At 41.5% G+C, this 24913-nt stretch overlaps 2 protein-coding genes across 3 annotated transcripts in view; one reads left to right on the top strand and one right to left on the bottom strand.

Annotated features, from left to right (window-relative positions):
• The window catches only part of LOC146661639 (partitioning defective 3 homolog), a 357664-nt gene that overhangs the window by 208717 nt on the left and 124034 nt on the right, over positions 1-24913 (top strand). For both annotated transcript variants that reach the window (XM_085418158.1, XM_085418157.1), the window contains exons 15-16: positions 239-386; positions 13275-13461. In XM_085418158.1, the coding sequence (XP_085274284.1) occupies positions 239-386; positions 13275-13461 (335 nt within the window). The remainder of the gene's footprint in view (positions 1-238; positions 387-13274; positions 13462-24913) is intronic.
• On the bottom strand, positions 22223-24223 carry LOC146661640 (general transcription factor II-I repeat domain-containing protein 2-like). Its single transcript, XM_085418159.1, has one exon. The coding sequence runs from the start codon at positions 24194-24196 to the stop codon at positions 22697-22699; it is 1500 nt and encodes a 499-aa protein (XP_085274285.1). The 5' UTR covers positions 24197-24223; the 3' UTR covers positions 22223-22696.

Below are 24913 nucleotides of genomic sequence, written 5' to 3'. Positions count from 1 at the left end.
TGTTGTCCTGTATTTGATGAGAAAAAGCAACAACAACAAAAAAAAAATACTAATTTGACTCAGTTTCCTTTTTCAGTTTACGAATACTGTAAATACAATACATGATCCAAAAAAGTCACAGATTTGGAATGTATTTGAAACCTAAATCTGCACGTTACTATATAGTTTAGATTAGGCAGTGTGATTGTTTGTCTGTCTGATGAGTTGTAAGCAAGTCTTTTCTCCCCGGTCCATGTAGGAAGTCCCTGGCAGCCCTTCATTTTTGGAGCATCCTCTTAACTCTATTCTGGAGAGCCATGAACGACGGATCTCCAACTCTCTCTATGAAACCACAGAGGGCCCAGACAGCGTCTCCACTCCACGAGCTAATACGATCGGACGCATTGGTGAGTGTAACATGTCAACACGTTTATTTCATTTTCCCTTTCTTCACCTTTATGTCTCTTTCACCTTCTGCTAGATAGAAATTACTCCACAAATTGGATTTATTTTTTGGCCAAGCTCTCCTGATTTACCCTGATGGGAACTCAGGTTGAGTTGTTAACCTCATGTACACTGAATGTATTTTCTGACATGCCCAGATCAATTTTAACATTAGCCAAAGCACCTCTGAAATGCATCGCCTTCACACCCTCACCCCCCACATCACATTCCAAGGTGTGCTGTTTCACTCTTTAAACCTCCCAGGGATTAATGTCAGACTCAATCCTCCCCACCTTCACTTAGCTCCTGACTGGTTTCACTTGGGTCAATTTCCATTCTGCCCAGATGACATCACCAGGCTGAGATCTCGGCTCTTCATATGTATTCGAATTGGCAATTCAATCCTCAAGTAATCACTGCTGTCATCTCAGTATCAGCAGACCTTTCTCATATGCGTGCGTGCAGAAGCTGAAGGTGACTGCATCAGTGTGGGGAGGGCGTTATTCTGGGAAATGATGAAGTTTAGGCAAATGTATCTACAGCATTTTTCATCCTTCATTCCTTTTTACACCTCTTTTTCACTCTCACCTTCCTTAACTCGCTTTTCCCTCACATTATCTTCTTTATCCATATTATGCTTCTTGCCCTTTTGTCTCCTCCTTGCCCAATCAACTGTCTCCTCATGATCTCTTTGTCTTTAGTCTTTCTCCTTTGTCACCTATCACCCCGTCATCCTTCTGTACACTCTGCAAAGTGAATTTGTAATCTATCACTGATCTACTCTTTCTTCCTTTCTGCCCTTCTCTCAGTCATTCTCCTGTTTCTTTTCTATAACCTCCCCACCATCCCCACCCCAAGAGTGGTGCCACACTGCCACTGATCATAGAAGATCAGAGACTGTGTCAGAAGCATCTGATGGTTAATTAAGCTTTCAGATCAATAGGGCTTGCCCCTGACACTCTCGCTCCCTCTGTCTCCTCTTCTTTCTTTTTTTCCACTCTTTCATCATGCTTTTCTCCTCCAGCCCCAATCAGATGTTTTCAAATTGGTTGGGTTTTTCTCTTACTTTGACTTATTTATTCCACTGGCTTTTCCAGTGCAGGTTTTTCAGAACACTGCTCTGATCATGAGAAGCAAAACTGTGGGGGCACTGATGGAAATGTTTTTTTTTTTTTTTTGGGCGATTGAAACCTCAAGGGTGTGTAGCTCTCATCTCATTCTGAAGAGTGGGAGTCAAATGAGCCAAGTGGAAAAGTTTTCGAGGTGGGGGCGGAGTAGGTGCTAAAGCAGTAAGTTATCACAGCTAAAGCTCAGCTGAGTCTCAGATCTTTGACTCGGCTTGTCTCGCTGCAAGAATATGCCATTTCCTTTTCTTCTGTGTCTTCGGGCTGCCTCTGAGTCACGTCCTCGTTAACCCATGTCTACTTTCTCTGACATGTCTTCATCTTTTAAACTGACAAAATTCTGTTATTCAAGTCTACTGCGCAGTAACATTTATTCCTATTTATTTTTGCAACACAACACAGCTGCTGTGAAAAGACATGTAGCTCCGAAGAAGTGCTACAATAAATATGGTACTCCATCATAGAGTTCAATTCAAATCAATTTAATTTTATTTATACAGCGCCAAATCACAACAACAGTCGCCTCAAGGCGCTTTATATTGTAAGGTAGAGCCTACAATAATACATACAGAAAAAAACCCAACAATCATATGACCCCCTATGAGCAAGCACTTTGGTAACAGTGGGAAGGAAAAACTCCCTTTTAACAGGAAGAAACCTCTGGTAGAACCAGACTCAGGGAGGGGCGGGGCCATCTGCTACGACTGGATGGGGTGAGATAAGGAAAACAGGATAAAAGACATGCTGTGGAAGAGAGCCAGAGATAATAACAAGTGTGATTGAACGCAGAGAGGTCTATTAACACATAGTGAGTGAGAAAGGTGACTGAAAAGGAAAAACTCAATGCATCATGGGAATCCCCGGCAGCCTATGTCTATTGCAGCATAACTAAGGGAGGATTCAGGGTCATCTGGTCCAGCCCTAACTATATGCTTTAGCAAAGAGGAAAGTTTTAAGCCTAATCTTAAAAGTAGAGATAGTGTCTGTCTCCCGAATCCAAACTGGAAGCTGTTTCCACAGAAGAGGGGCCTGAAAACTGAAGGCTCTGCCTCCCATTCTACTTTTAAATACTCTAGGAACAACAAGTAGGCCTACAGAGCGAGAGCGAAGTGCTCTAATAGGGTGATATGGTACTACAAGGTCATTAAGATAAGATGGGGCCTGATTATTTAAGACCTTGTATGTGAGGAGCAGGATTTTGAATTCAATTCTGAATTTAACAGGAAGCCAATGAAGAGAAACTAATACAGGAGAAATCTGCTCTCTCTTTCTAGTCCCTCTCAGGACTCTTGCTGCAGCATTTTGGATTAACTGAAGGCTTTTCAGCGAGTTTTTTGGACATCCTGATAATAATGAATCACAGTCACACATTGTCCTTGAACGACACCCCATATTGTATGTTGCACCATATTGGATACTTAAAACCTACAGCATACACCATATGGACAAAAGTATTAGGCCACGCCTCTTTGAATTCAGCTGTTTTCTGTTCCATTGCTACAGCTTTATAAAATCAGATATTCCCCAATCACCCTGTAACTGCCACAAATTTGCAGACCTGGTAATGTTAGAGAGCGGGGTCACTGAGTGCTCAAGTTCATAGTGCATAAAAGTTGCCAGTTACAAACCTCCTCTGGCCTTATCATCAGCACAAAAGTGTGCTAGGAGCTTCGAGGTATGTGTTTCCATGGTAGAGCAGCTTCTGTAGGTGTAATGTGCTTTTGTCCATATAATGCATCTTCTTAGATTATTTATTTTATTAATATTAATAATAATAAAAAAATACAATACAAGTGGAAAATATCTGTCCAGCCAAAATCCTTTCATACGCAAGCTGAAAATGTTTGTTTTTTTTCTGAGCATTTCTTCTTGGACAAGTCTCCTGTCTTTACACTTGGGAAATCCCAATTCCCTCTTGATTTTGAAACTTGTTGTTATGTTGAAGACATGTTGATAGATGATGCATTTATCTTCTTCTTTTTTTTCATTTGCCCCGACAGCCCCATGAATATTATTTTAGAGTTGTGAGTGGGCGTCGTAATTGGAAACTGTTCCTGATTGCTCACTCTGTCGCTGAGGAACTGAGTGCAGTGGTTCATGTTTAAACGTCTGTCAGTCTGTGACCACTTTTGTCAAAACACTAACGTCAGAACTGTGAACTATAGTGTTGAGTGCTCATGTAAGCATGTAGAAATGACTGCTCTGTACTGATGACTTAGAAGATCAACTTGTTAACAGTCATCACAGCTGATGGTTCCCAGTGCAAAACCGTGTCTAGTTTTCTCCCTTGTACATGCTGATTTCGTGGGGGGTTAACGCCTGAAGTGTAGTGAGGTAGTCAGATCCTGGATGGCAAAAAACAGGATAAGACTGACGTCACACTCTAATCACAATCCATAATAATGGGTGAGCATCTGTAAGAATACAAAAAGCCAGGGTAGAGATTTCATGTCATTTTAATTCTGTAAAAAGAAGTGATGCTTCACTGTCCTCTCTGATTTGTCCATAAATAAGTGCCGATGGCTTACTGTTATCCACGGCCCTTCATGACCTTGGACATGATTTAATGTCAGCAGTGTCGTTATTTACTTTGGAGGCAAATAGCATAAATATTCCTGACATAATCTTACACACGTAAATTCATCTGCCATGCAGACAACAGCTACCTACTTTAATTTAAATGAAGGCAACGCATAGTGTTGTGAAAACACGTGTGAAGCTGTCACAGTGAAGTGCATTCATCGGTGTTGATGGTAAATGTCTGCGGGTTAGACAGAGAATAGCTGTTTTTGCTCCATCTTCTTCTGCTTGTTATTTCATATGGGGCTCAGACATATTGCCTGGTGCGTGAGATGTGACAGTTGTGGTTAGGGGGCAGATATCGAGATTGGCTCAGCAAGGTCAGCAAGCATACAGCCGCCAGGGCTTGACTGACAACTTGATTTTGAGTGCATCTAACCTGCTAAATTTCTGAATCATGAAGGCCAGAGGTGTGGAGTTTGGGATATGGTGCGGCGCACTTAGTGCATTACCTACAAACTAAAAAGAACTACACGCTCGCGCAGAACCTCTGCAGCTGCTTCTACCCACTGATGTGAGCTGTGCATTCCCCTTTGGAGCAAACGGTGATTACAGACAAAACTCTGAGGCATTCCATCTCTTAAAAGACAAACAAAGGAACTCTCTAACCAAATCAAGCACTCTCCTCTGATGCTCCACTGCATTACGCTGCCTGCGCCTCTATAAATGAATCGAGACACAGAGGTAAATGGGATGGAATGGTTTTGCTGCTCAAGAATTAAGATCTGACTGTGATTGCGAGTTATTGCAGATGGCAGCAAGTCAATTCAGTGAAAATGTAAACTCCATATTTCTGCCAAGCCATGATTGTTGTTGTCGTGCGCTCTGTGTACTGTTAAAAAAAAAGAGCAAATAGCTGCAATGCTCCTCAGATGCCTTATCTCACCTTACCTTAAGTATTGATCAGAAACCTGGCTCTCTAGTCTACACCCAATATTCACAGGCTGCCTTTCTTCTGAAACACGAGGAAAAGGCCTTGAGTCTCTGGGGTAATTGGTGCAATTGAATGAAATTATAGGAATCATAATCATGGCAACAGCAGAGACATGCTCACACAGGAGACAGGTGCTATTAAGCTAGTATAGTGCCATTACATTGATCATGTGGACACTTTTGCTGTGATCTTGCCTGTAGTATTTTGGGCTGTCATTCAGGACTGTCTGCTTGGTGTGCAATTCAGCTGATCAATAGTTCCAGGTAGTCCCATTCTTGGATTGTTTCAGTAAGCCATGCAGCTCTGTGATGCTGTCAGCGTTAGCTTCACACGTGCATGAACACATCATGGCCAAAAAGCTGTATCTGCAGTCAGCAGGTGGTGAACATAAAGCACTCTGCTTGACTCCATGCTCAAAGTAGATGAGTTCTTCACTCTACTTTTTGCTTTTTTTTCATGCTATCCTTCCATCCATGCACGTGTTTTGCCCTCTAAAGGGATAGAGATCTACCAAGTAAAGTAGCCGTCTCATTTACACAAAAAAGTAGGAAAGAAAGAAGGAAAGAGGAAATATGCAAGAAGGAAATATGGAGCCAAGTAAAATCTCCTGCATGTGCATACTGTGACAGCGACAGTCAGGGTTTTGCCACAAAGGTCGTTAGCATCACACCCAGCTTTTGCCTTTCCGTTCTGTCTAATTGAAAAGTGCCACCGGGTGTGGGATCCACACGCTGGGGTGAAAATTAAGGCTCGTGCACAAATGCTTTCTGTGCATGTGGCTTTTTGACCCAAACTGAGTGCATGCCTAGCAGCGAGGGACAGGTAGTGGAGTTAGACTGGAGGTGGGAACCAGGCGAGCAGAGTCCTGCTGTTGTCACACAGGAAAGAAGGTGTTTGCAGGATGTAATGTGTGCGATGCAGGCAAGGGTGTAAAATCCTGCAGGCACATTGACCCAAATTAAAAAAACAAACAAAAAAAGGTACTTGTAGAAGTTTATTTTACCCTTTAGTGATTAAAAATCCTATAAAAAAGTCATCCTTTCTTTATGCTCACCTGTCAGAAGAATAGCGAGCTCTTTTTAAAATCAGTGTGTGTATATAGTGTTACCCTGAAATTTGACCCTTTTCTCTGCTTTGCTGTGCTTATTCTTTTGAAGTGGCGTGAGCGTAAGTTTAGCAGCAATCTTTTTAATGTATTCTGTAAAAAATAAAATAAATAAATAAATAAAAGGCAGCAGTATTTGCAAGATGCACTTTCAAGATGTTTTTCCAAAGAAAGTTTTGCGTGACATATCACCTTTAAGTTATGAAAAAACATGAGCGTGGTAATTGGCGACAATTATGGGGGTGAAGGAAGTTTTACTTTTAGAAACACTTGTGCATATCAGCAGTGTTGTATTTAAAGTATAATTTGTGTGATATTGTGGGAAAGGGAGACTCTAATCATAAAAAGTACCACACAGTAACTCTAATTTGTGTATAAAGTACAAACTAATGTTATAAACCAACCCGTTACAATGAATCAAGTGAAAGTACTTTTTTTTTCTTTAACATACTGTTTCTGGATATTGAGCTACTCTGGCTGCTGTTTGTGTGGAAAAAATATTGATGTGATTTTGATGCTGTTCCCTGAAATGCCATCTGCAGGCTAAATAAAAGCCTTGGATGTGAGTGCTGTTCTTCATTCAACACCATCGATGGCTTGACCTCTAGAAAAGAAAAACCTTTTAGTTGCTTCGTGGTAATACGTCGCAGAGTGGTGGTCAGACGATGTATTGAAGACAGTCTTTGCCGTAGCAATGACTTCCATAAATTGATGTTTTAGCATTAAGCTGTCATCACCTTAGTTTTCCAAGCATACGTGTATAATAGACACACATTTGCCAGTATGTGGTTATAGGGACCTTCAGCCAGGATTCTAAATATATAAGAAATTGACTGGATGTTAAAGGTTCTGTTCTTGTGTCCATGGGAAGCATTGATCATCTCCACGTGTCTCTATAAGTCTCACACTTTAGTAGCTGCTCTTCATATACCAGACGTCTTGATGCCATGTTTCCCTACAAGGAAGAGATTGTCATAAAGCCAATCTACTAAATGCGCTGATCAATAGCATTAATGAAGGAATCCCTTGTGGAACACTGCTGAAAAACGGCACCGATGTCCCTTGGTGTACATAAAGGCTTTCGGCTTCTGCTGGTATGTACTTAGGGTGATTACCCGCTGCTATCCGTGTATGGGTCTGATAGCTGTGACAGCATGGATCAACTAATGACCTCTCCTCCATCCACATCAATAGGCCAAAGTTTCACAGAAGGAGGAAAAGGAGGAGGGAGAACATAGAGGAAAAGAAAGTGTGAGAGTGCGTGATGGGACAGAGATGGAGGAAATCGAGCAGGAGAGGGAAGATGGAGTGAGGCTATTAGTGTGACCTTTCACCTCACAGCTCAATGTTTCAACAGGTAATGCTTGGTCAGAGGGCAGAAAGAAGAGAAGAGCGATACTCTGATCTATTTGGATGGATGCAGCCAGGTGGCCTCTGGAGCCAGAGAGCTCATCCGTCTTCGTCCGCACGCTCTGTTAGAGGGAGCAAGAACATCTTTGCTTCAGTATTGTGGCATCGGTATCAACTCATAGGAATTTCAGAAACATGTGCAGAGAGATTGGCGTGGCTTTAGCAATGTAAAAGTGAATATGCAAACTGTTTAATTACCTTTCACCTTGGAGGTTATGTTTTTGGTAGCGTGTGCATGCATCTCAACTTTCTGTCTGTAAACAAGATAGCTCGGCAGGGGTGTAGAGTGGGGTCATGTTTAATAATGCTTTAAATTTTGGCTTACGTCCACCAAGGCCTGCAAGGTCAACTTAATTATTTATTGGTCAAAAATTGACAAAAATCCTTAAAACTATGATTTTTGCAAGTGTGGTGTATATTGTAAACATGCAGAAGGTAGTGTATAAAGACTTAAAAAGTGATAATAATGTTATATAGAGCTGTTTACTGCTAATGTTTGTTTTGACAACATACAGGGAATGATACATCAGGATTTTAAATGTCACATTACTTCGGACCTCTGACATTTTCTTCAAGGTTAAATAAGGTCAAACTTTCATAAAATGTATTTTATCTTTAAAACTTGGTTAAAATTCTGCTGACTTAGTTTGTATTACTAACATTTAGTAAATGATACTGGATACTGACCACATCTGACATCTGACCTCTGACCTAACCTTTACGTTTCTCTGCCTTTCTTTCCGGTTGACCCCAAAATGTGTTATATCTTCATAAAAAGAATGAGAATGAGCTGCCTAGTTCATTAGAAATCTACAGTCATAATAATAAACAATGAACTCAAGTTATTCATATCCAATTATTTCCAAATCAGTGGCTATTATCCATGACCCACTCCTACATAATGTTGCATAATAAAAGTAAACATCTGTCATGCTGCCCTTTTCTGATTTTACATTTAAAATTGAATTTATACAAAATACAACACTGTTCCCTTAAAAATTACCAGAATGTGAGCTGCCTTGGCTGAGGCAACACTGAAAAGTCATTTTCTAACATTACAATTAACAGCCAGGGTGATCATGTTGGACTTCAATAGGTGTCAGCGATCCTGTTAATCCTTCACAATGCACTATTATTGCTAGATGGCAAACCACACCAAACAAGCTGATTTATTTTTAGCAGAACAGAAGATGTAATGAGAGGGGTCCCAGGGTGTTGTCTTCTGTGAGCCTGCTTCTGTCAGTGTGACTCACATGAGGCTATCTTTAATCACAGTGTGAGAAAGGTCATGATGACATCATCAGATTGCCACAGGTCTCTTTCCTTAACCCCAAAGATGGTAAGCATCTATGTAACAATTACCTAATAGCCCCTTTGTAAAACATTAGCCTGCTGTGAACAATTACTCATTATCAGAGTAAAAATAGTCCCTTCACGACTCAGCATATGTATTTCTCAGATAAGTGAGTTGAAGTCCAGATAACTGCATGAAAAATTCCATAGTTTCTGTCGTTTTTTTTCTTTTTTACGTCATCACCTCAGGGTGCTTTATAATGTAAGGTAGAGACCATACAATAATGCAGAGAAAACCCCAACAATCAAACAACCGCCTGTGAGCAAGCACTTGGCGACAGTAGGAGGGAAAAACTCCTTTTTATCAGGAAGAAATGTCCAGTAGAACAAAATTTCAGAAGAGGGGCAGCCTTATGCTGCGACTGGTTGGGTGTGATGGGAGTAAAACGACGCTCAACAATTACAAAAGAAGGCCTTAAGAATATTCTTGCTCATTATTTCATCAGCACTTTGCATTAAGAATCACTTCTCCATAACAAACAGAAGTGACTTTCAAAATGCCTCCATCACTAGTTATTCCGAGTTCCAACACACATGACTGTTCACCGTGTCGATCTGGCTGGCTCGTCAGCTACTGTGAGGAGCTGATAAAAGACAATGGTGTTAAAGCAGTGAGTGAGCTGCTCCATCTGAGCCTCGCTGTTCCAAGTTGCTGAAAAGCGTCTGCCTCTATTCCCACTCCGCCCTTTGCTCAGCCAAGTTTTATGAACCACAGTGTGATTTAACTCGTATCAACATATTGTTCCCTGTGAGCCATTTTCTCTTTGTCTTCTCCAGCCAACCTTAGTCTCGTCTGTTTCATTGTCCCGGTTAGTCATGTTCAGAGTCAAGTATCATGAGTAGGCGGGCTGTGATTTCCCTCTATGCTGATTATGCTGACAGCTGCAGAAAAGCATTCGCTGCAGTTTCTAATTATATTTTCACCTTTGAAAGCATCGGCTCGGCCCCGGTTTTTCCTGCGCACTCTTCATACAGTGCTGTAGTGCATGTGCACATAGGCACGGAAGTGGTAACTGTAACGACTTTTCTTCTGCAGTGGTGGTCACTTGTGTCAAGGGGTCCTGACTGGAAATATTTCATGAAGCTGGGAGAAAAGCCTGCAGACTTTCTAATTAAAGCAGTGTCCTCTAGCAAAGTGGACCGTGACACAAGTGTATGTAAGGTGATTATAGATGGTGTGTCGTCTTAAAGAGAGCATATTGTAAGTTTGAGCAAATGTTCTGTCCGTGTGTGGTGTAAGTGAACATGCACTAAAAGTTTTAAAGTTTTATTTTGGGTGGGGTTTTTTTGTTTTTTTTTTAGAAAGACATAGTTAATACTCTGTGTCTGTTCAGGGTTGCTGCTGCAGTCAAAGTCTCTGTTGCTGATGCAACCGAGAAGCAATTCCATCTACTTACTAAGGGAATGTAAATGCAGGTATAAGAAAAGCCCCCGTGGAAACACAACCGCAGGGCATCTTTTACTGACACTGTCGCACTTTTGCTAAACTGACTGTAAAGCATGACATTTGAAATTTTGAAGGGAAAATGACTAAGTAGTGCTGTCATGACAGAAAAGGCTCAGAAAATAAGGTCAGATATATCCTTAGAATTCTACACGTATATTACTTATACAGATTTACAGAAGCAAAACCATATCTATTTATTCTCACTTTAATAGACTGTGCAGATTTTACTTACCTTCATTTCCCTTGATCCTAGACATTATTGAAAGAAACTATCATAATAACTTGAGAAATTACTTCAACCACTTTTATTAATAATCAAAATTCAACTATAAAATAACTGAATTTTCTTGGTCTGTCTACTGTGAGAATGATACATTTAGCTTAGCCTAATTGACTTCCTGGACTTATCACTGCCATTACTCCAATACTCCTGATTTACAGTACAGGGGGAATTCAATCACCCGCGGTTCTCTGTCAAGCTGTCTGAGTGAGAAATGGCCTTCATTTCACCTGTACAGTGTTGGTAGCCATCTTAACTGCTTTAGATTAGCAATCTAAAGACAAAAGGACTAGGCTCTCAGTAGAACCGGTTAACAGATGCAAAAGTATGGTCATGTGAAAAAGAAGGTTTCACATGACTTTGCAGTCACGGGTGTAGTTAGTAAAAAACTAAGTACCTCTATAAAAGCAGCCTTTGTAAGGAGCATTCAGTTTGCTGGTATGGTGCACTCAGATGTGTGTTAACACAATGCCACAATCTTCCCAGGAGTGTACATCCATGTAAATCCCCCCCAAGGTTTGACTGTGACTCTGCAGGTCTCAGTTAGAATGTTAAATATTAAAGTTTAAGTTGGTAGATTAGAAAATGACTGAACAAGTATGGCTTGTTTGGAAGTGTTCCCCCTTATCTTTTAAGAACAGCAGCACGGCTGTTCAATTGCATCTGAATGAATCAAATAGTGGAGTTGTTTGTTATGTAGTGTTACAACACAGCACAGCGCAAACACTTCATACCACCTCTGAAGGACAGTGATGGAGGGGGTCATGATTTGGGATTGTCTTGGAGCTACAGGACCTGGCCGTCTTGCTGTCTTCAAGTTGACCGTGAGGTCCTCTGAGACAAATGTTAGGCCAGCTGTTGGCTAAAGTTTGGCTGAAAATAGTTCATGCAACAGAACAAACACAGCAGCAAATCTACATCAGAATAGCTAAAGACGAATCAAAGTTGCAACATGCCAGAGTCCTGACCTGAAACTGACTGAAATGCTGTGGCCAGACCTTAAAAGAGCCCATTTAAGACTTCCCACAAACCCCAATGAAATGAAACAACACTTTTTTAAAGAGCACTCCATGATTCCTCCGCAACGACACAAGACACTGAAAGCTGTACAGAAAACAATTACTCCAAGTTAAAGCTGTTAAAGCTGCAGTTACCAAACCTGACAGTTTCTTTTAATGACCACTTGAGCCTTGCTACACAAGCAAGTCAATCCCCATAGACTTTCAAAGTAAAATGTCAGCCTTCACAGCCTTCACAGCAATAAAGAGTTATCTTATCTTATCTTATCTTATCTTATCTTATCTTAATATGGTGGTACTACAAAAACTCTTTGGCCTCCATAGATAATTTCCCAGTTATAAGAACTGTACGGCGGAAAAGTTTTTTGGTGTTGTTTTGTGCTTCACTGGTTTGGATTGGACAAATCTCCTCTGTCACACGTCAACATGGCAAATCACCTAAAAAACGCACCTTTCCACATTGACTTTCATTGGCGCTGTGAGTGCTGGATAAGCGCGCCTTTATTTCTGTCCTCTCCCACGCAGCTCTGTTTTGTTTCTTTGTTTTTTTTTCTTCCCTTTTTTTTAATCTCCAAGTACCGAAACTAAACTATACCGCTCGCTGCTGCATTGATTGGTGCTGAGATTTACTTCCACAATGTGCATTTATCATTCGTCGGGCCCCAGTGAAATTAAATGACTCTCAGATTCACGTTGGGATCCTGCCAGAGTAAATATTGTTGTCTGCTGCTAGTGATTACACACAATTGTTCCTAAGCTATTAAATTTGCAAAATACCTCTGTGATAATGGAAACAAAAGCAACGACCACAGGAAGTCCAGAATCTCTGAAAGACTTTGTCTAATGGCAAGCAGGTGTGTGGCTGAATTCACGTCTCATCACTTGTCTCGCGTTCGGATCGGCCACGAAGAAGTCGTGCGCAGATCGGCTTTCAGAATGAAGCTTCCGCCTCTTCATTGTAATGCCACTTCTCATGCTGTTGAACAACCCTTCTGTTGCCCTTGGCGCTGAGTGCCAGCACATTCCCCATTGACTTTGACTCCTGAGGAGCAGCAAAAGAGCGATTCAAAGAAGTCCTCAGCGGGGAGGGTCAGGCGGGACAGAATACAGATCAGGGAGAGGCCTTTTTCTGCTTGTATTTGTCCTTGGAGGACAGTGAAGGAGAATAGCTAAAACTACCCGGGTCCAGAACTTTTGCCTGTGACATTAAGAGACTGGATAGACATTAGAGCACTTTGTGTTTGTCTTATGAGTCCTCATGGCCACTTAGACTTTCCATGAGTGAACTGTGCTATCATTTAGAAGATGTTTGTTATTTCCTTTCAGTACTGCTACTCCAGATAAGAGCAGAAATCCACTAGTTTTGCAAAATAACGTCCTCAGCATTATCTGTTTGCAGTGTCATGCTGTTAATTAGGAACGCAAGATAAAATTATATTTACACAAATATGTCTGCACATGGGGTGTGTGCGTTTAAAAAAAAAAGTTTAATAAATGGGTCTTGACACAGTTTTGTATTTTATAATTGAAATGAAGCTCAAATATACGTGGTCACACTCCATTTGCTAATCAGTCTCTCCTTGTCCTGGTTTTTCTCAGGTCGCTCCCAGCTCTCTCCGACTGTGAACATGCCACAGGACGACATAGTAATGATCGAAGACGACAGGCCACCCCTGCTCCCTTCCCACCTGTCTGACCAGTCGTCGTCCAGCTCCCATGATGACATGGGTTTTGTGGGAGAAAACCCAGTTCCCTGGATTCATGAGCTGCCCGGACAGAATGAATGGTAAGCTGCAGGTTGTTCTCACTTTGTGGGAGAGTCGGCTGAATTATTTATGGCTTGATGGACTTCAGACGGCCCCCTTTGTGGGAGAGAGTAGGACAGAGTTTATATGATGTGTAGGCTGGCTAGTTTGTTAGCACAGCCAAAGTCTCCACCGCTGAGGTGGGAGATTATGTTTACCCAGAACTGGTCCAGGAAAGAAGAGCATCACAGTTTTTGGATTGAAGATTTTGCAGAATGTCATACCAGTTAATTATGATTATTTATTTATTTTTTGACCGAATGTGCATGCATTTTCAGCAACTATTTCCCACATTTATTAGATATTGTAATGGTTTTTCCTTGGTAGAAATTGGTAAACGGGACAGTCTTACTGCCGTAACGAACCAGGAAATAAAGTTTTCATATCGTACACCAAGTTCACTGTAGGACAGTAATGACATTCTGCTTTAGGGCTCTGCTTGGAATCCTAAAATATGAGTCTGGGTATAGGTGTGTGTGTGTGTGTGTGTCTGTGTGTCTGTGTGTGTGTGTCTGTGTGTGTGTGTCTGTGTGTGTGTCTGTGTGTGTGTCTGTGTGAGAGAGAGACTGTAATGGAATCAGCAGCAGTAGTCACACAGCAACACTCTTGGGGACCCATATTCTTCTTCCAGCACTCCAACCCTCACCACCTGTGGGATTTTGGCACCCCACTCAGTCTGCAGCCCGACTGGTGCCACCCTCCTGACATATTTCGGCATGTAAATGAGACTTGGATTCTTCAACATTTTCAGAACAACAAGCTCTTAAAGAGTTTAGCTAGATAAGAAGAGGAACCAGTAGACACAAAGGAAAGAAAAGGGGTGAGGGTGTAGAAAAAGGAAAGGCATTTCAACCCTTATATCTGCTTTAAAATAGCCAGTAGTTACTCTAAAATTTCCTGACATTTCCTGAATTGATTGCATTGTTCAGTTACCGGAAATGTATTTCCAAGACATCCAATCATCTTGTAATTCTTGTCGGAATGACAGAGACAAAAGAAATCAGCAACTGCATTTCCACTCACCACTCATTGTTTCTAATTCTTGCATTCTTTCTTTGTTGTTGCTGGTGGTTTTTTTTTTTTTTTTTGTGATGATTGGCTGTTTGAGGCCACATGGATGGATGCAGCAAGTGGCTTGAAGATGATGTTTTTGGCTGCCACAGATAGAGATGCTCTGTCTGTTTCTCTCCTTTTTATTATTATTATTTTTATATCGTTTTCCCTGGAGACTCTCTACCCTCTCACTCTTCTTTTTCTCTCTCTCTGTCTCATTCATTATAAATGACTGGATTTGCTCAGCATGCCTGTTGTGCACGTGATGTCAGAGGTTTGTCATAGTGGATTAGGTCCACAGCGCATGGCTGAAATGCACTCAGGTTTCCTCACACGCTCCCCGTCTATAAACTCACACAAATGCACAACCGCACGCACATATGCACACGCACATGCATGATGTAAGCCCATAAGGCAGGAGTGCACTATATAGCACTGCCTAGGGTTATTCTGAATAATTCATGTCTCTCTCTCACACACACACAAACACACATCATGCACACATTTTTTTTATGCAAATGCTTACAGCTGCTTAAACGCATCAAGTGTGTATCATCATTCTGACTGACTTACACCCTTTCTCATTTCCCTTTTCAAGTGCCCCCAATATCCCACCAAACACACACGCACACACTTATACACAGAGTTAACAGGCGTATTGAGCCAGCAGGGGATGTGGGTCAGCCAGACTCCAATGTACCGGAACTGTTACTTTTTAATTAAGCTCTGCACCAGTGCTGCCAGGGGTCTATATGCACTGAATATGTATTGTACAGAACTGTGAAAGTCACACCTTTGGCTTCCAGTATTATTCAGCCTTCCATCGTCTTGGGAGATGCCTTGCCAAGGCCATACACCTACAGTGAATGCACAAAGTGCAAAAAAGGCTGGTTGGCTGATAAAATCATTGTAATTCATGACCTTTCTGTTATTGGTCTTCACTTTTTTCACTTACTGGAATTGAACAAATTCACATTTGGTGTTTTCTGCTATTTAATTCCCTTTATTCATTTGTTGTTGTTGTTTTTAATCACTTTCACTCTATGTGACTCTGTTCACACACACTAATACATACCAGCTGCTTTGTGACATTCATTCAAGCTTAGTTTGTCTATCAGTCGTTTCTGTTGCTGATTTCAGCCTCTAGGATTTTATAAAAGTACATTCTCAGCTTTCAGTTCAATTCCATTCAGCTCAGTTCAATTCAGTTGTATACATGTTGTCTACATAGCACCCCGACAATCAGATGGCCCCCTTATAAACAAGCATTTGGCGACCATGGGAAGGCAGAACTCCGGCGTAACCAGAGGCAGGGCTGTGGCCCTCAAGATAAATGGTTGGTCATTAAGGAAGATACCCCATCTCATATATATTGTGATGAAATATTAGAACAACCTGTTATTTATTTTATTCTTAAAATCACTTGGTACTATTTCCCCATGGTGCATGTTTTGAGTATGTGTGCTTGTCTTTGTTCATATTTTACCGAGTGAAAACGTAAGCCTGTGTTTCCCTCCCTTCATACTTAGTGCTCCCTCAGCGTTTCATCACTTTTACAGGCCTGAAATGAACATAAAATGAGTTGTAAATATTACAACTCTGCGTTTGTAGATCTTAAAATGGTAATGCACAAAGAGCCAAGCTTTTATGTGTTGTTGCTATATTACAGACCGTTTTATTGCTATGGTTGTTACTACTGGCAGTGACGTGTTGCGCTTAGTCAAACTAGATTGGGACTTGAAGTCAGTCACTAGATAAAGTCTGCCCTAAAGTCTAGATAATCTACTGTAAAAGTTCCTTAGAGATGCACTTGACTGAAGCTGCAGCCAGCTGTAGAAATCGGTGTTTGCATTGCTTAAGTCCAAGATGTCAGTGAGCAGGGTTAAAGAGTGTGTGAGCATGATTCAAAGAGTTGATGGAAGCCAGCACGTCTGTCAGGTTCCACTGGGTAAACAAGTGGTTGTAAATTATTACTTTGAATATCTGTGGTCCTGACCTGAAGCAATAACTCCCTAAGCTGTGCCTCCTCCTTCCTTCATTGGTTTGAATCCAAAGCCAAACAGGAAAGGCCATGTCCAAATGATTTACAGCACAACAGATACAAAGAGAGGTTTGATATTACAGCTTTGCACAATAATTTGGATCAGTGCAAAGATCAAAGGTTTTTTTTCTTCCAAACATGGAACAGTGTCAGAGAAATTTAAAAAAAGAAAGTGTATTTTAACGTCAGGCTCTTTTAAAGATGCAAATGAATGTTTCTAGTTTCCACCTGGTTTTCATCCCACAAGTTGACAAAGTGCAGTTGCAGGGTGTGTCTGTAAAAAACGGTCCACTTCTAGTTGTTTTTAAGGGCGCCTTTATACTCCAAATAATGAGCTTGTTGTTGTATAATCTCAAGAACTCTGAAATAAGACATCCAAATTTGCAAAAAATCACATTTTAAGATGTTTACTTTCAGTCAGTTTCAAAACTAACTGCTTTCTAAAGTGTCCCTGAAAGGTCAAAGGTCACTGCAGCAAAGCCCCAGCAAATAGAAGAAATGCTGCAAAAGCTCACAAAAAAAACCAAAAGGTGAAAAACCTTCCAGAGAGACAATAATGTGACGGAACAGCTAACAGTAGGGGACAAGCTAACAGCTAAACGGCTAATAGCAACATGTATCTACAGTATTACATGACCCATGTGATTAAAACACACATTGCCTGCATCTTTTTCTCCCTCACAGCACAGAAGAATCCTCTGCTTCTTTTAAGTCTTAGTGCAATCCTTCGCATGTTTTGGTTTCTATCTCTTCGGAAGCTGTTCCCTAAAAACACTTCCATTGTGGGTTTTTTTTGCAAGATTTTTTTTTTTACTTCCTTTGTGTTTCATTCAGTTTCTGTTGTGTTTTATGTGCTTTTGCAGTGTTTTTCTTTGTTGCTGGTGTTTTCTTATGTTGCATTGTATTTGACCTCTTAGGGCCACCGTAGCTTAGAGACAATCACAAAGTTTTACTTTTACCTTTGATTCTGTCTGCTCAGCACCATGGGCTACATCTGTGTAAATCTGTATGAATACTGCTCCTTCACAGTAATCCTTCCCTTCGGTCCTTCGTGAAATCCTCACTGAGGATGCATTCAGCTGCGTCCTTCAGAAGCAAAAGTACCAGTTCTTAAAAGTACTCACATGTTCATATTGCAGTGTAGCATGGGAAGAAATCAAAATAAAAGACTGTGCTTGGGAGAAGACAAGTGCTCAAATCATCTTCTTGAAGATGAGTCTCTGTGAGAGAATGCAAATTTCTCTCCTCCTAACAATAAAAGCTTCCTGTTTCCACAGTGATTTGGTTTTTAGTTATTTAGCTCCTCATTAACCCACCTCTATTTCTCACACTAAATGTAACTGACTCTAATAATAAATCAAAGTTTAATAAAGTATTCATGACAAGTATTCAACTTGAAATGAAATGTAACAGGTGGCAAAAGCAATGCTTGTAACAGCTTATCAACACCTTTGCCTTTAATTACAAGATATTATAGTATATACTGCATTTTATGTTTAAAATTTAACTTTTCCCCATAAAGGCCGTTGTGTGTTAAATGCCCAACTTTGAAAGATAACCATTTTTACACGGTAGTGCAGTGTTTTGGTCTCTGTGGCTAGTTCCACTTGGATACCCTGTAACTGTTCTGCTACTTTAAACTGTTGAACTGTAACCCTTGACAGTGTTTACAGTTTAAGAGCTGTTATAATATTATAATTGCCTGGGAAAAATATGACCAACTGTTTGTCATAGTTTGTCCAAGAAGTTCATTCAGCAGTTTTTACCACTCAACCTCAAAGGCTTGGGGTGTTGTCATCACCCCGGCGGGTGGGTGGCTAGGTGGGCGACGTGGACACCAAAATTCATGAATATGATAACTTGAGAACCTAAGTGATGTATGATTTTCAAAGTGACACCACAATTGCATCTCCTTGCATCTTTTTTATTTGAATACCGGTGATATTAGACATTATAAGGTCAGAGGTCAGATTTTCTGAACATCTTGCGAACACGTTAACTCAAGAAGGTCACCAGTACAAGTCACGTAGGATTTTCAAATTTATAGGTGTACTTACTAAGAGCTACTAAGTGGTGGCACTGGCAGCCAACAGTTTTTGGCAATTGAAATCTTAGCATTTAAATTTGTGTGTTACTAATAATCTGATATCTCAGTCTCTTCATTGCCCCCGTTAAACCTTCTTATCTAAATAACATAATTTTGTCTCATTTCTGTGCCCAGATGCCAGTAAAGATTCAAAATAAAGCTACTGGAGTTCAAAAACTAATGACTGGTGTTACAGTGCCTACGTCCATTTTCTATATACAACTTGGAATTAAATATTAAACCCTGGGTTTCATGGAACACCAAGTTGCGGGGTTACCTGCCAATACAAGTTATTTTAAAATAATATAAGTATCACAGATGCAGACTTATTCAAAATTACCCATCATTTTCTCACTTGGACCGTTAGGGGCACTGTCACAACACTAATCTACACAAGACTACCGTGTCTGCCCTCGTCCTGCTTTGGACCTCAGCCTGGGTAAGGCTGACAGAGTGGAAGATGGGTGTCAATTCTCATTAAGCGGAGAGAGAAGAGAAACGGACAGCAAGAGCGACGGAGAGGAAGCATGAGAGCGAGAGAGAGACAACTAGACTGTGTCCTTCTCTGTCTTTGTGAGATGTCACAGGTGGAAACATCATTTCCCAGGCAGCTCCGAAACACTCTGTCAAGCAGCAAGGATGGAGAAGGACTCCAGACAAGCGTACCCACACATCCATTTTTCACACCCGCAAATACACACAGCCGTGCCGGTGCTCTCAGTCTCACGAGTGTTTAGATACACATTGGCTGGTAAACAATTTCGCAAATTAACATATAAAGTGGAAACGGTTCGCGCGGACACGAACAAACAAACTTTGCAGGCGGACTGCCTACTTCGGTTGACTCCCTAATAGTCTCTGTCATCAGCAGTGTAACTAAGGATCACAAGTGCTCTGTTAAGCACATGTTTTTCCCATCAAACTATCAGCATAACTACATATAAATGCAAACAGCCCTGCAGCACAGGCGTGGATGCATTCACACACAATTTCACTAATCTCAAATTTCCATTTAAGTTGGTAGTGACTTAAAGGCCAGACGGCTCACACACTCACACAGCTTCACAGCATATTTGGACCTTTTTTTCTTTAAATGCTATCATTCCCTTCTAGATTTATGAATACGGTGAATATGTCTCATTTCTGTGCCCTCCCTTCACCGACTTCCTGCATCGCACACTCTGTGTCTGTGTGCGACCTGCTCTGTGTCACTGTGACAGGAGTTAAGCTAACCTAGCCTGCGCACGCACCAAAATATATCTTTGCCCGGTCCTTGTCAGTCGTCGTCGTGTACGAGCAGACCGGAGCAGTCCATCTAGCCAAACTCAATTAAAAGCTTCGTAAACCAGGCAGGGAAAGAATGAGAGGGTCGGCACAGGAGGGAGCAGACGGACAAAGAGGTCTTAATTGATCTTGTTCTCTCTCTCTCTGCCTCTCTCAGCAACTTCATCACAATTAAAAGGGAATTACGGCAAATCGCAGGTGCAGCTGCTCCGCTGTGTGGCACTGATCGAACCGCGCTGTCTTACAGTTTTTATATCCGCGTTTAAAGTCTGATGATTTATGTGTGCAATTAAGCGAGTGAAGCAAAAGCAGCTATATGAGACATCCCTTGTTAAAATCCACTTGCGTTTAAGAAATAAACAAAATAAAAGTAATCTCGTATTTCACCTTTCTTTTCTACTAGCCAGTATTTGGACTGTCTGGTGTCCACTGGTGCACATGCTAGGAAAACAAACCTCTGCACCAACTTCTCATGCAGGACTTCATACAGTGATTGAAGGCAGCTCCAAGCTCCCCGACTCAGCTATGCATCCAAGCAGTCAACTGAATCGCCCTCCTCAAACCTCAGAATAACTATTTCAGAAGCACCTTGCTGGGCATTGCTCTCCACCTCTTGCCCCCTCTCCAAGGCGCTGAAACTAATACAAAGAACCCCACCCGGTCAGACTTAGCTGCACTAAGAAGTAGTAGAAACTTAACTCTTTGGGGTCAGTTTGAAACACAAGTGAAAAAGGTTTGAGTAAAAGAAAGAGAGGAAGTTTGAAAAGAAACAGTGTCACCAGGGTAATTGTGAGCGCAGAGGGCTTTTAACACACGCCGCTTAGCAACGAGGCCAATGTGCAGTTTGACACGTTCAACTTCCTGCGAGGAAGTAAGGAGTGATGTAAAATGTAAGTTAAAGCTGTGGATTTGCCTGTGAGCAATCCTCAGCGCTGTTTAATTTTAGATGATGGGAGCACTTTGAATGGGAGGAAAGCAGTAAGTAATGTTCTTACTATAGTGATCATAGCATGTGTATGCATATAATTCTGTATGTACCCTATTTCCCCCATTAACGGATGGACCAAATGAAATGAACATCGACAGGCAAAAAAAACATTCATTATGGATCCCATTATAATTTTTTTGAATTCTGTGACTGGAATTTTGTTTGAGTCACTGCTAAATACAAAATAAAGAATCTGAAAAACCACTAATGTATCATGTAACATCTGTCTAAATACAGTCCAGAGACGTGGACTGGCTCTATGGTCTGAAGAAGGAAGTGTGCCATTCTTTAGACGACCGAATTCATCTTCTAATTGGCCACGCTGTATTTTTCACTTTCAAATCCTGTTTAATATTGAATATCTAAGGTAGCTTTTCCAGTGGGAATGCTGTATGGGTCTCAGCTTCACAGGCTCAACCAGTCAGAGCTGACTAAACTAGAGTTTTGAGCTTAAGAAGCATCTTAAACAAGGACATAGTTTTTGAAAGCCACATCTCATTGATGACCACTCTGTAATTCATACATGTACAGATGAGGACTGATTAGCCTCCCTATGAAAGCCTTATTCTTAAAACCATTTCCAAACTGCTCTTAACCAAAACAAGGAGTCTGAAACACAGCTTTGGTTCTTCACCAGGTATGTCTTAGATCGTTATCGGTTGGAAGACAAAACGATGACCTAGACCCAGTTTTACTGCTGACTACTTTGATTTCTTTCAAAATCTTCACATATCCATCTTTCATCATAATCCTTCTACCTTGATGAGATTCCCAGTTCCAGTCACACTGAAGCGTTCCCCCAGCATAATCCTCCCACCGCCATGTTTCGCTATGGGGACGATGTCAGGCCAGTTTTTCTGGGTTGATAATAATATTGACACTTGCCATTTTTGCTAATAATTTTGTCCCCATCTTTATACTTTCATTAGCAGCTGTAAACCTTTGTGTTAGTTTACAGTGAAAAAAACAAAACATGTTCTGGCGAGAATGACGCATGAGGTTTTAGATGCTTTAATTGGCTCTGAATAGAGTATCTATAAAAAGATGTGAAGTCTACACGTGCCTTCAGCCCAAGATAGTTTAAACCTGTGATGAAGATTCAAACTCAGGAACTGCTTGGCTGCTGGTCATCGCCACCTCTTTAAATAGTTATGGCTTCTGAGACCTGAGGTGCAGGTTCCAACAGCAGGTACCCTTAGCTTAAAAAGCAGTTCAGAGCAGCACAGTTGCCGCTTCTCTTCAGGTTACCCTAGACCAGGGGTGGGCAAACTTTTTGATTCGTGGGCCACATTGAGTTCTAACATTTGACAAAGGGGCCGGAACAGGAGTAGATAGATGGCATGCTTTGAAAACATCACCTCATTGGGGGAAAAATACACATCTTGAGATATGGAGAAAACATGTGCTTTAATTTCCAATGAAAATGAAGAAAAGCATTACAATAAAATCTCTGACTTCGAAATGAGCCTTTAAACACTGAAAATCAAATAAATGAACATTTTATTTTAAAGCACTGAAAGTTCTGTTATCCTTCAGGATATCACATCACTCTCCTCCTAACTCTTTTTTTTTTCTTCCAAAAACGGTAGGAGATGCAGCTGTACTTGTCCTGTTCCTTTTATTCAATTTGTTTCCCCGGTGCCAAAAGTCAACAACGACCAGTGCAAGAACGAAACAGTTGCAGCAAGTCAGTCTGTGAAGCGTTATATTTGATCTGCGCGCACTGTTCATTTTAACAACGTGCGTATCACGGAGACACACATTTTAATGGGAGCAGTGTTGTTGGTCTCCTTTTTTAGCCAGCGCATCAAAGTCTGGAGTTAGTTTTGTTGTGGCGATTCTCAGGATTGATCTGAGGTGTAGGTCTGTTAACTTGGATCTGTGGCTGGCTTTGTTGATGTTCATGACGCTGAATGTCTGTTCACACACGAAGGTAGAGCCGAACAAAGCCAACATCATCTGCGCTTTTCGTCTTAGATTTGGAAACGCGGCATCATTGAGTGAAGCATAGAAGTCATTTAGTTTCAGAGAGCTGAATTTCTCTTTTAAGGCAGGGTCGGACTGAAGGTCGATGAGTTCGAGCTGAAGCTCCTCTGGAGCTGTTTCGGGGTCTTGTGACAGAGGAAAGGCCACCAATTGAAGTGACTTGTCAATTTTATCGAAATCCAAAAACCGACGGCAGAATTCTCCGTGCAGTGCATCCAGTGACTCACTGTATTTCTTTACTTTTGCTCCGGCCTCTTTCAGCGTGGCTAGTGTAGGAAAATGAGTGAATGACTTGTTCAAAATCTGCCTGGAGAATAAAGCCAGCTTGGATTTGAAGGCTTTCACGTTTGTGTACATGTCATGCACAAACTGCTCCTTCCCCTGCAGTTTCACATTGAGCTCATTCAAGTGTGAAAATACGTCCGTAGCAAACGCGAAGTCACACATCCAGCTCTTGTTGCTCAGCTCAGGAAATTCCTCAGTCTTGCCCTGTCGCTCCAAAAACACGCCAATCTCCTCTTTGAGCTCCCACACTCGTTGAAACACTTTGCCCAAACTCAACCAGCGGACACGGGAGTGATAAAGCAGGTCCTGGTGATCCGCATCAGTTTCCTCCAGGAACGCAATGAACTGACGGTGCTGAAGTCCCCCTGCGCGTATGAAGTTGACAAGTTTCACCACAGGATTCACAACATGATTCAGCTGTAACACCGATTTACATAGAGATTCCTGGTGGATGATGCAGTGGAGGAAAATGACATCCTGGTCAGGGTTTTCATCTTTCACTTTATTCTGGATTCTCCTCAGCAGGCCAACGTTTTTTCCCGTTAAATTTGGAGATCCATCTGTGGTGACGTTAACAAGCTTACTCCAGGGAAGCTTCATGTTTTCGATGGCAGCAGACACCCGTTCAAACAAGTCCTCTCCTCGTGTTTGTCCTTTCAGAGACTCCATTGTCAAAAACTCCTCCGTTATTTCAAAGGTTTCGTTGATTCCTCGGATAAAAATGAGGAGCTGAGTAGTGTCTTTGACATCGTTGCTTTCATCCAGTGCTACAGAATAAAAAGTGAATGACTTCGCCTTTTTGTTTAATATGCTGGTGATATCTTCATCTATTAGTTCTACACGGCGAGTCACTGTCCGCCGTGATAAACTGATTTTCTCAAATTTGTCTTTGGTCTCCGGGCACAAAATACCTCCTGTCTCTACCATACATTCTTTTAAAAACTCGCCCTCAGACAGTGGTTTGCTGGCCTTTGCTATTTTGAATGAAAGCATAAAACTGGCCTTGGTACTTGACTCTTGAATGGCAGTTTGACGGTGAAAAAAACTTTGCTGAGCCTTCAAATTAGCTGCCAACTTCTCAGCAGCAGCTTCCCGTTCTTTTGTTGAGAGCTTGCTAGCATAATTAGCGTGCTTTGTGGCAAAGTGACGGCTAATATTATACTCTTTAAAAACCGCCACAGTTTCTTGGCATATCAGGCAAACAGCAGATGATCGGTGTTCAGTGAAAAAATATTTAGTTGTCCACTCCTTTTTGAACACTCGACATTCTCTGTCCACTTTCCTTTTCTTGGGTCCGCTCATCTTCATAGATGGTAGGTCACAGGGTAAAGTGCAAACGTGGAGTAATAAGCCTATGCCGCTTCACCTCAACAAAGCCAATATATCTAGAGTGCGCCATCTAGTGAGGAAACATCAGAATTGCAGGGGAAATAAAACATTAACAAGGTTAATTTATTACATTTTTTTCAAGTTTGGCGGGCCGGATCAAAACGTTTAACGGGCCGCACGTGGCCCCCGGGCTGTAGTTCGCCCATGCCTGCCCTAGACCCACATGCTAGGCATTTAGTCACTGCTCCGTATGTGCCAAAGTAAATCAGAGATGGTGCTAAAATGGGCAGCAGCTTAAACCAACAGCTTTGGCCTCCAGCTAAGTGAATTTACACCACCCGCTCAGCTGCTCCCTCTTAACTTCGCTCTTTCTTCGCGCAG

The sequence above is a fragment of the Rhamphochromis longiceps genome, linkage group LG9 (genome assembly GCF_057381845.1).
Source record: "Rhamphochromis longiceps isolate RC_006_pf linkage group LG9, R_longiceps_female_GT1.1, whole genome shotgun sequence".
Taxonomy (NCBI): domain Eukaryota; kingdom Metazoa; phylum Chordata; class Actinopteri; order Cichliformes; family Cichlidae; genus Rhamphochromis; species Rhamphochromis longiceps.
Note: the sequence above shows the minus strand (reverse complement) of the source record. Positions and strands in the feature narration are given on the sequence as shown.

Bases quoted from the DNA above. Each gene is read 5' to 3' on its own strand.
- LOC146661640 (XM_085418159.1), bottom strand. From the start codon at position 24,196: ATGCTTTCATTCAAAATAGCAAAGGCCAGCAAACCACTGTCTGAGGGC.